Raw genomic sequence first — 12,054 nt, 5'->3', positions numbered from 1 at the left:
GCAAAACCTTAGAGCATTTTACAAGCACACCAATGGTTTTATATGCTGCTACCAATGTGAGCAGTGCATGATCTGATTATTTGATAGCTTGACATGTTTTGATATTCAAGTGTTGGTCATGCACTATCACTTTAAAGCACATATATGGGACACAGGTCTAATCCTTAAACCCTTTTTAATAAATTAACATATTCATGAAACAAAATACTATAACTAAATAAGGGAATTACTGGATGAATATTGCATTTAAATCAACAAATGTTTATTACTTAAGTTCATATGTATAAGAATTGCAGTTTCACATGGACTTTGGACTCAAATAAAAAATTAAATTAAACAATAAATAATTACAGAGTTACGTATTTTGCAATGTCAACAGAACACTGAATACAGAAACAAATGTAAGTAAACTTCATTTAACTGCACACTAATTTACAAAAAATCAACAGAGACATTCAAATTCTGAACATAGAATTCCCACTGTCAGTCACAACATAAACTTAAGTTTTTTATTTGAAAAATCGCTACAGAAAAACAAGTCTATCACACAACAGTAACAGAATTAATGGCAACAAATAATCATAGTTCACAGTTACTTCATATCTTGTAACCCAAATTAAAGTTTGAGTTGTCACAGAAAATCATTCACTGAAAAAACATGTCACATAATTTAAGTTCATGAAAAGTTACAATTCACACAAGTTAGAGCCTACACAAATGTTATTACAGTATTCAACTTGGCCAAACAGCCTCTTGACAAAAAAACACACTCACCAACATCAACAGAAGTTCACTGAGAAAAGAGACTGACTTAAGAACTGTCGATCAACAAAAGCCCTAGCCTCTGCTTTGAGCCATAATTAAATGCTTTGTGTGATGTCACACACTACTGAATCCAATTTAGTTACTTAATTAATGACCATCATTCAAATTTAAAGTAATTACACATCAATATATGATACTATGAAACAGAGAAAATTATTGCAGTCATTTTGTGACCTCTCATTTAAAAATCGAGACAGTATTAAAGACCAAAGTTAATGAATGGATTAATACATCCCAGTTTGCCATATGACAAACCTCATGAAACATTATAACAATTTGTGAAACAATAAATTTTGGTTACTCATCCATTAGGAATATTACATAAGGATGTAGGAAACTCATGCTGCCTTCATATTACATGTAGTTATAGAGGATAATTAGTATTGGCACATCTGGACATTAGCTTTTAGTAAACTCATCTACAATTTTGTATATACACTTTGAAATGAAGCTTGTTGTGTTGTTTACTGACGATGTCAATTTTCAAGTGATGCTTGATAGGCTTAGTTTGCTCCAGTGGTTTAAATGTTATTAATTACATAATCTGTTATAACCAAAAACAACATTAACTTTTCTAATAACAATCCTAGAGTAATGCTTGAAGTTGCAATGAACTCATGCCATTGCTACAAATACTCTGGTGTACTTGTTTCTCTGTAAAATGTTTATAGGGTACACAATGTAATTTAGTTGAATATATGTATTTCAAAATTCATTTCAACTATTTTAGCTGTCATTGTGTCGTCTTTTCCCTTCTTTGCCAGTGTGCTCACTCCACTCATTGGAAAAATAGTGCTTCCAGTGCTCAAGAACCAGGATGAATCACATTCTTCACTTTGCTGTCTCAGCCATCTGGCTGTATGAGCTGTCAAACATTCAGACATTCACCACTGCCTCTCAAAACATGAGCTGTCTTCTTATGTCACACTTTGATGTGGAAAAACTGCCATCTTTACCTAAGGGTGAAATGGTCTGCCTCCACTGTTGAATATTGCAAGAAGTGACTTGAAATTAAGGAACCAAATGGTCATTGGTGCAGTCAACTACTAGGCCATCTCATAGCTCCTTGCAGCCACAGAAGTACAACAAAACAATATAAACTGTCCTACATATTGGGTACTTCTCTCTGATGCATGAATTCCTCTGGCTAGAGCATTCACCAGTATGTCATACTCCTATTGTTTGACCATCTGCATACTATCTACTAAAAGGGCGTACCATGTTCCTGTTCAATTTGTTGTATAATTTATTTGCTATGGTCTCATGTATATTAGTGGGTCAGTGTCTAATGGAACTCTAACTCCTGCCTATTACTGAAATATTATTAAATAACTGATCAAAATAAAGTTCAGATACAATTCTGACAGAAATTTCAAGATATAGGATTGAGTAAGATTAGTTGCAGATAAATGTCCCTAGAACTACTTTTGATAACACTGCTCATTGTAGGAAGTCAATAGTCAAAACAGTACTCATCTTCAGAATGAGATTTTCACTCTGCAGTGGAATGTGTGCTGATATGAAACTTCCTGGCAGATTAAAACTGTGTGCCAGACCGAGACTTGAACTTGGAAACTTTGCCTTTCATGGGCAAGTGCTCTACCATCTGAGCTACCCAAGCAAGACTCATAACCCGTCTGAGGTAGGAGATGAGGTACTGGCAGAATTGAAGCTGTGAGGATGGGTTGTGAGTCATACATAGGTTGCTCAGATGGTAGAGCATTTGCCCATGATAGGCAAAGGTCTCCAGTTCAAGTCTTTGTCTGGCACACAGTTTTCATCTGCCAGGAAGTTTCATTACTCACTTTGATGTTGTAGTTGCTACTGTTGTTGCTCTTTGTCCTTAAAATAAACAGGATATGGTATGCCAAGAATTTCCTGGTTGTGTAAGTGTTTAATGATAATATGTTAATCTTCCTCTTGTTATCGATATGACAGAGTAATTCCTTCATTTAGTAAAGTCATCAAAAACAAAAATTAGCTGTGCTCTCAAAATGGCATAACCAGGTATTAAAAGTAACATCTTCAAAATGAAACACCAGAGAAAGCTGTTCTGCTACAAATTCTTAACTTTTAAATGACCACAAGATATTTTCTTTACATTCCAAGAAACATTAATAATGTAACCCACAAAAGTACATCAGAGACCAGTTACATTTCAATTTCTGTTCACTACAGCTCACATTCGACTACTACTACTGCTATTACTACCCATAGTGTCAAAATAAACCAAAGATACATTTATACCAACAGTTTACAGAGTATGATTCAGAATTATTCTTAATCACACACAATATTAATGTAATATAAATACATTTGGATATAATTACATTTTTTTAGGTTTGAAAATTTTTTTTAAGGTTTTCAGAATAAAAGGTAGTAAATAACATGACATAAAAAATATAGATCTCTAGACATGGATATTAATCAGTAATCTCACATTTAAAAAATAATAATAATAATAAAAATATGCCTAGCTGAAGTCACGAGGATTCGATGATTGTATTGTAATGTACCACTGATTGCAACTGTATCACCATCTACAGTGTTTCAGAATTACATAGATATAGTCTCACCATGAGTAGTGAGGACTGTATGGATAAATACCTTGTATTTAAAAAATGCAGTAACAACAATAGCTACAGCTACAGCATTTAACATTTTATGTAATTTCAGCCCTGGTTATTGTGTTCTCTATATCAGTTATGATTTCAGTTTTACAAGAATATTGCTCCAAATTTTTTGTAAGCAAATGCTTGTTTCTTGATGTATTCTCTATTAATAGTACACTAACTTTACGAATCTTATATTACTGTCTAAAAGAGCCTGTTATGGAGATACATCTCAAAACAACAGGCTGGATCTTTTAGAATGTTTTGTAACTCTCCTGATGTAAATTGTTTTGATATACTAAATTTGTTTTCCTTTTTTCAAGTAACACTGCAAATTTCAGATACTAGATTTGCACCCTAATATTTTTATGATTACAGTAGTATATTTTGTTGTACTCAAAATTTTGATACAGGAAGGAAACATACATTCTTATTTGTTATATTCAGGGTATAGAAACTGAAATGGAAACCTTTATGAAAAATTCTTATAAAAAGGTAATGTGCTTCAACTCTGCCCTAACAAATATGCTCTATTTTTCATGCTTATTTTTAAGTAAGCTACTCAGTGTATAAGTAAAATTATTTCTTCAGAACTGTGGCTTTACTGTAGCTGTACACCATATTTTATTTGTCATAAATTAGTGCCTTTTTCCAGTATTCATGGATGTCACCAAAATTGTTCCTGTTTAAGGTGCAAGTACTTTGGTGAGAAAAGTCATGACCTCAAGTGAGCTCAGTTAATATTTATATTGGAGGTGATCATAAACTGTTAACTCCTTGCATTGGAAGGGTTCCTACAATACTATTATGCGTATTTTCTTTTATAGTTTTGCAACTGTGTAAATTTAATTGAGGTAATAATGCTTGTAAATATATTCATTCAAAAGAGTTAAGAAATTTATCTGGCTGCATATGAAATCTTTTGCCACTTGCTAGCAACTACAATCATAGATGTTTCATCTTATATACTACTGGAAGTAAATTTGACATTGCCAGAGTGTTTACCTTAAATATGACTAAATAAAGCAAAATTGTTAAAATTATCATAATTAATTGAAATCTGATCAACCAATAACTGAATTGAATGAACTATTATTTAATTTTTTTAAAAAAAGCAGATGCAATTAAAAACCAAAAGTGAACAGCTTATAAACAGGAGGGGTCAGGTAAGTTCCAGTTTCAACTTTGTGTCTCAATTTCTCCACTAGAATATTTATAGTGTAATTAATTCTACCAGTAATGAAGAGAACTTAGCAACATCAAGGATCAAAGGAACCAATGAGTAGCATACATTATCTTTTTGCAATTTCTAAATATTGCTCATATTTATTACACATAATGGGCCATTCTCTATGACATTTCTTGTTGCAATACTGTAATTCCTTTTTTTCTGTTTTCATCTTGCACAGATTAAAGTACACACAGAAAGAAGGTGTTCTTTTTGACACACCAAATGGGTTACCAGTTCCCTGGAAGTGGAAAATTGCATCAGTAATTGAAAAAACTGTTTCCTCAAAGCAGTCTGCAAATCAATGTCACAAAATACCAGAGGAGATTGTAGAGCAAGCAAGGTCAATTTTTGACATGAGGGAAAAAGAACGTGACAAGAAATCAGCAAGAGACATTGTACAAGCTCCTAAGGAAACACCAGTATCTCAGATGCAGTTAATGACACAAGGCAGTAGTAATATTGCACAAAAAAAATCTTCTGTTGGTCCAAAATCTACTACTGAACGTAAGTTTGATACTGGTGATGACAGTGCTAAAACCTCACTGGAGAAGTTTGTTTCTACTTCTGGCAATCTGAAGGGAACAAGACAGGAAACAAGACAATTTGTGTCTGAAAATAACAGACAGTTACACACAAGAAAAACATTTATGTTTAGCTCTGAGAAATGTACTCCAGTGAAGATAATTGTGCTTAAGGTCAATAAATATATAGGATTTCGCATTTTGGATCAATCCAATATCAGTTTACAGTTTAATGCTGGAAATAAAATACTCAGGTATTTGTTGGTATTTTTTATTATACATCATTTTAAAAATAAATGTCAGTTTATAACATTGTTAATACCACAAACAGTCAAACAGTATGCTGTTATCATATTGTGAATGTGGTAAAGATACACATTATTATATGCTGTATGAATTTTGTTTCTTAAATACCTGATAAATCATTGTAAAGTGGGGTTCCTCACTGAAGACATGTATGGGAGCTGGGTGCAACCTCTTCTTCTTACAATCCTTTTACAAGCCAGTCTTCCACTTGATTTACTTATTCTAGTGTCATTTCAGGCAATACCATTCAGCATTTCTGCATGAAGCAGATAATATCCTGTGTCCTTATTTTGGTTTGCTTTCTGAATGACTTTAGAAGATAATGTATCAAGGTAGAGGACCAATGGATGGATTACTAATAGCCTCTACTCGCATCTGACAATCAGATATCCATCACTGAATTATGAAAGTTTCAGCAATACCATTAGTTCATCAAGTTCTATGTTGGACACAATTATATAATAGTTTTGCACGGTACTGCAGATCATAAATGAGTTCTGGAAAAAAAAATTCCGAAGCCCAGTACGGCCATTACCACTCCCATATTGGCTCCCACAAAGCCCACCAAACCACAGAAAGCTGCTATTAAGCAGCAACAGTGGGTGAAATCATGTGTAAACCATCTGACCATGCAGATGTCGTTTTACGTGAGGCTTCAACTGACTCTTCCCCAGAGCTGATGGAGTACGACATATGTGTGGGGCAATCATCTCACCCCATGCCTGCCCCTCCACCTGCTGCAGTCTCCCCACCCCATCAGAGGGACAGGATGAAGGTGCTACCCCTGTCATAGATGGCTACCATACGTCAGTGGAACTTGCAGGGGTTCAGGACGCATGTGGAGGAACTTCTTCTACTCTCTCAGGGTAAACCACTGTGTCTGTGTCTCCAGGAGACTTATTTCCATCCCTCATACTCCCCTGAGCTACCAGGCTATACACTCAACAAAAAGGATGACCTGCGTATTTTCGTCATGAAGGACTATCACTCCTCGCCTCTCTTGCTGACGACGACTTTACAGGCCATTGCTGTGTCTGTGCACATGCGTCATCCATTGACTGTATGTTCACTTTACTTGCCCCCACATGATGCACTTGATGAAGTGGCCCTCACCGACCTTCTTAAACAGCTCCCCCAGCCGTTCATTATTTGTGGTGATTTTAATACCCACAATGTACTTTGGGGCTCTGCAATTACCTGTCCCAGGGGTAGAGCAATTGAGAGACTTCTCCTGTCATCCTGTGCCTCCTTGCTCAATGGACGACAGAGCACTCACTTCTGTACAGCGACTTGATCATTCTCTGCCATTGATCTCTCGCATTGCTCTCCCGCTCTTGCCACTGTTGCTCAATGGGAAGTAGTCACTGACTTGCACAGCAGTGATCACTTCCCAATCTCGATTCACCTGCCAGTTGATATGGACCCCGAAAGGAGACCACCAAGATGGGTGCTCAGTGGTGCCGACTGGACACTTTATAGATAGTTGGTCCAGTTCGAACACTGTGCGAATGTTGAGGCATGGGTGGATCATATTACCAAAACGGTCTACCACGCAGCTGCAGCATCCATTCCACAGTCTACAGGCCACTGGAAGAGGCAACCTGTCCCTTGGTGGAGTGCCGAATGCTGCTCTGCAATCAGGACCAGGCGTGCGGCTCTGCGTCGATTCCAGTGTCGGCCGACTGCTGAGAATCTAGCAGCCTTTCGGGTGGCGAGGGCAAATTGTTGCCACCTTATTCGAGAGAGCGAGAAGAGGTCGTGGCAACAAGTCCTGAACACCATTAATCGTTCCACCAAAAGTTCCATTGTATGGGAGACCATTAGGAGAGTATCTGGGAGAGGAGGAGGTGCCACATGGCTTCTGTTATGAATAACGGCACTCTCCACATGGATCCACAAGACACTGCCCAAACTATGGCAGCATATTTTGCCATGGTTACTGCAACAACCAGTCAGGATATGGGTTTCCAGTGCCATAGAGAGGTTGCTGAGAGGTGTAGTCTGGACTTCCAGTCCATCTCTCATGAAGTTTGCAACTGCCCATTTTGTATGTGGAAGCTGGATTTTGCATTGTCTGCAGCTCATGACACATCCCCTGGCCATGACAGGATCCATTACAGTATGCTACGGCACCTCACAAGGCGCAACAAAGAAATCCTCCTCGCACTTTTTAATGCCATTTGGGCATCAGGTCACTCCTGATTCATGGCATGAGGGAGTTTTAATTCCTTTTTTAAAACCTGGGTAAGACCATACGAGCCCAAGTAGCTACCGTAGTGTTGCCCTCACTAGCTGCAAGGGAAAGACCTTGGAGCAGATGGTCAACCGCCACCTTGTCTGGATGTTAGAATCCCAGTAACTCCTTAGTAGCTTTCAGTGTGGCTTCAGGAGATTTTGTTCCACCTTCGATAACCTTGCCCTCCTGGAGGCAGCTATACAACAAGCTTTCCTACGCTGTCATCACCTTATAGGCATATTTTTTGACATTGAGAAGGCCTACGATACCACTTGGAGGCGACTCATCTTGGAGCAGCTTCACAAATGGGGTTTTTGTGGTTGTCTTCCTCTTTTTATTCAGTCTTTCCTCTCGCCAAGATATTTTAGATACTGAATTGATGACGTCCTGTCTGACCACTTTGAGCAAGAGAACGGTGCCCCTCAGTGTAGTGTTTTAAGTGTGATCGTCTTTGCCATCACTATTAATAGCATTGCCTCCATAGTGAAAAGTTCATTCCAGTGTTGCTTGTTTGTGGATGATTTCTCTTTGTTTTGCTCTTCTTCAAGCCTTGCAATGACAATGCGTCAGTTGCAACCTACTCTTAGACATTTGGATGACTGGGCGCAGAAGAGTGGTTTTAAGTTTTCCACCAAGAAGTCCATATGTGTTCTTTTTCACCATTCTTGTTTGATTTTAACCATTCCTGAGTTGAGGATGAGGGACACTGTCCTTACTTTTAAAGACACTATGAGATTTATGGGGCTCATTTTTTACTCGAAGCTTACATGGATACATCATCTTAAAGACCTGTAATGACGATTACTTAAGGCTTTAAGTATTTTAAAATATCTTAGCCACAATACATGGGGAGCTGACAGGACTTGTCTTCTCCAGTTTTACAGGGCGTTTGTGCGATCTTGGCTCGATTATGGGTGCATGGTGTATGGGTCTGCAAAGCCTTCATACTTAAAGGTGTTGAACGTTGTGCACCATGAAGGGCTTCAGTTGGCCACTGGGGTATTCAGAACTAGCCCCATACCAAGCCTCTCAGAGGCTGGTGAACCGCCACTTCATATGCGGCAGCAGCTACTTACAGTGCACTAGACATATAAAACTTTGCTCACCATACACACCTGCATACCATACTGTTGCTCAGCTTTCTCTGGCACAACTATTTCATAACTGGCAATGAGTGATGTGGCCCTATGGGATTCGAGCACAGGATTGCCTCTCTGTGATAGATATGGCTGGTCTTCATGTTTTCCATGGCAGTTGGAACAGATTTCCACCTTAGCTCCTCCAGAAACCCAGATTTATATTACATTTGACTTATTTTAAGGAAGATAGTACACCAGATTTTACATTCCAATCTCTGTTTTTTAACATTTTAGATGTGTGTCACTGTTTTACAGTCATTTACACTGATTTACCGTCGTTTACACTGATGGCTCCAAACAGGAGAATTTCATTGGCTGTTCTGTAGTGTTCCCTGATCATGTTACCCAGGTTCACCTCCCTGATGAATATACCATTTTCGCAGCGGAGCTCCAGGTGATCCTGAAGGCACTGGAGCAGATGAATCGCGTTCAGGGCAATCGATTTCTCCTGTGCTCCAGTTCTCTTAGTGCCTTACAATCATTGCAGAATCTGTACCCAACTGAGGAGATGCACCAGCTGACATATGACCAACTGTACCTGCTCCAATGATGGGGTAAAGAGATGTCCTTCTTCTAGGTGCCTAGTCATGTTGGAATATGGGGCAATGAACAGGCCAATCGAGCTACCAAGAAGGCCTGCAGAGAGCAGGATGTGGTCCAGTATCCTGCTCCCTTGCAGTCTGTCATTTCTGCACTCCGCAAGAAGTGCATGGAGTTGTGGGAGGAAGAATGGCTGGCAGTGACGGCCAATAAACTGCGGTTGGTGAAGTCAACAACTTGGCCGTGGCGTTCCTCCTGCCGGTTGCTCAGGCAGGAAGAAGGGACCATCATGCGTCTTCAGATTGGGCACTGTCCTCTCACACATAGCTTTCTATTACAGTGGGAGGATCCCCTGTTTTGTGATGCTTGTGGTATGCACATCTCTGTCCACCACATTTTAACAGACTGCATTTTATACCGTGGTGCAAGGTCAGAAGCACAAGTTAATGGGGATCTGCCCTGTGATTTAGCTGATGATGAGAAATGTGTGTCTAGGGTTTTAAAGTTTTGTGATGTGTCTAGACTCTGGCTTAAACTTTTAGGCTGGAGGTTTTGGTGTATTGCAAAGTGGCTGGCTGCTCCCTTTATTCCTTGCAGTCAGCCAGCCACTTCCATCTGCTATATTGTTTTAGCTCCCTCTATCACTTTCTTCCTGTGTTATCCACATTTAACTGCTGGCAGCATGCTTTGTCCCACACTTCAGTGTTGGTAGGCACATATTTTTCCAAGCTTGTTACCTGTGTTTTACATTCTGTTTCATCTTACTGTTCTGAGTCTTTTCTTGACACCCATCTCAATCTGTTACTGAGCGGGTGCTGAAGACCACTCCATCCATCCATCCACATTCTGTGGCATTTATACTCTGAGAAATTTGACTGAATGACACAAATAAATTGATGCATATAAGTACATTTAAATGCATATAAGTACAGTTAAAAATTCTGGCTTATTGAAACAAACTTTCCTAAGAACATCATTACTAAGACAGAGTAGATGACTGATCAGTCTATATTTTGTCTCAAGCCCCTTAAACTACATTACCTGACAAAAAAATTAAGCACCGAGAAGGGGAGAAGGGAACATAATGAAACTTCATTAGTTGTGAGTGTCTTTGGTGTTATTTAAGTGATTAAAATATCAAGACAAATTTGCAAAGTACTTGGCAGCATAAACTGACTTAATCAGTATGACACTGCACCACCTCTTCCATGGATACATGCACTGATACAGCTGAGAAGGGAGTCATAATGCCATTGTAAACCTTCCTGAGGCAAGCTACAACTTTTGTAACTGGTCCTTGATATTCTGAACAGAGTTGCATACAAGTTAGCCCTGTACATGTTCTATTGAGGACACATCTGGGAATCTCATTCGCCATGGGAGGACTACCGTATCACACAGACAGTGCATAGAGACACATTCCACATGTGGTTGAGGATTGTCCTGTTGAAAGATGACACCATAATACCAACACAACACTGTTGCTTGGGACATAACACATGAGGATGGTGGATGTCCATGATGTACTGTTGTGCCATCAGAGTTCCCTCAATCACAACAATCCATGACCTGAACTTAAACCAGATGGCTCCTCACATCACAAAACCAAAACACTAGAAGAATAGGACCTCTTTCCAGGATGTCACCACAGGCACGGAACATTGTCATCTGGGTTAGTGCAAAACTAGGATTCATCGCCTTTCATTAGTAGTCCATACTTTCCTGGTCACAATACCATCCCAAATGCAGCAACTGTGTTGTGGGGTTAACAGCAGCCTATGCATGGATGGAATTACTTGTTCCAGCTGCTGATAACCTCTGGCCAGTGGTTCAGGATGACACAGAATGTTGTGGAAAGTACATTACTTGTTCTTAGATGACAGATACAGATGTGAAGGGATCACAATGTGCTCGTTATGGTGGCCAGTCATGAATAACAGGAACATTGACAATGACTATGCTGTCCTCATATTCCCATGCAATCCAACATTGGGCCACTGTCACATCCAAATGTCCCACAAATCTGGATTTTGCTGATTAAACCAGCCAGCAAAATGGAGATCCTCAGAGAGATCCCTTTCAAACTCTGTCAGGTGCCAATAACACTCTTTCACAAAACACGTGGCATCCCCGTGTTCTTCACAGTAATCACACAACTTCCCTTAAATACCCCAACAGGTCTGGTGGCAACACTAAACAGGGGCAACAGCGCAATGGTGGCCATTCTACCTGTCACAGAGAATCACAACTCTAATCATTTACATACTCACTGATTGTGTGTATATTTACAAAGTTATAAATAAAATAGAAAGAAACTTCCACATGGGAAAAATATATTAAAAACAAAGATTCCAAGACTTACCAAGCGGGAAAGTGCCGGTAGACAGGCACAAGGGAGAGGGTAAGGAGTCATTCCAATCCCGGGAGCGGAAAGACTTACCTTAGGGGGAAAAAAGGATATCCATCCATGTGCGGATGGATATGTGTGTGTGCGCGAGTATATACCTATCCTTTTTCCCCCCCTAAGGTAAGTCTTTCTGCTCGCAGGATTGGAATGACTCCTTACCCTCTCCCTTAAAACCCAGATCCTTTCATCTTTCCTTTTCCTTCCCTCTTTCCTGACGAAGCAGCCGCCGGTTACGAA

General features: G+C 39.3%; 1 protein-coding gene across 3 annotated transcripts in view; it reads left to right on the top strand.

Annotated features, from left to right (window-relative positions):
* Positions 1-12,054, top strand: part of LOC126276370 (uncharacterized) — a 252,682-nt gene that overhangs the window by 211,615 nt on the left and 29,013 nt on the right. For all 3 annotated transcript variants that reach the window (XM_049977284.1, XM_049977274.1, XM_049977291.1), the window contains exon 6: positions 4,847-5,443. In XM_049977284.1, the coding sequence (XP_049833241.1) occupies positions 4,847-5,443 (597 nt within the window). The remainder of the gene's footprint in view (positions 1-4,846; positions 5,444-12,054) is intronic.

The sequence above is a fragment of the Schistocerca gregaria genome, chromosome 1 (genome assembly GCF_023897955.1).
Source record: "Schistocerca gregaria isolate iqSchGreg1 chromosome 1, iqSchGreg1.2, whole genome shotgun sequence".
Classification (NCBI taxonomy): domain Eukaryota; kingdom Metazoa; phylum Arthropoda; class Insecta; order Orthoptera; family Acrididae; genus Schistocerca; species Schistocerca gregaria.
Note: the sequence above shows the minus strand (reverse complement) of the source record. Positions and strands in the feature narration are given on the sequence as shown.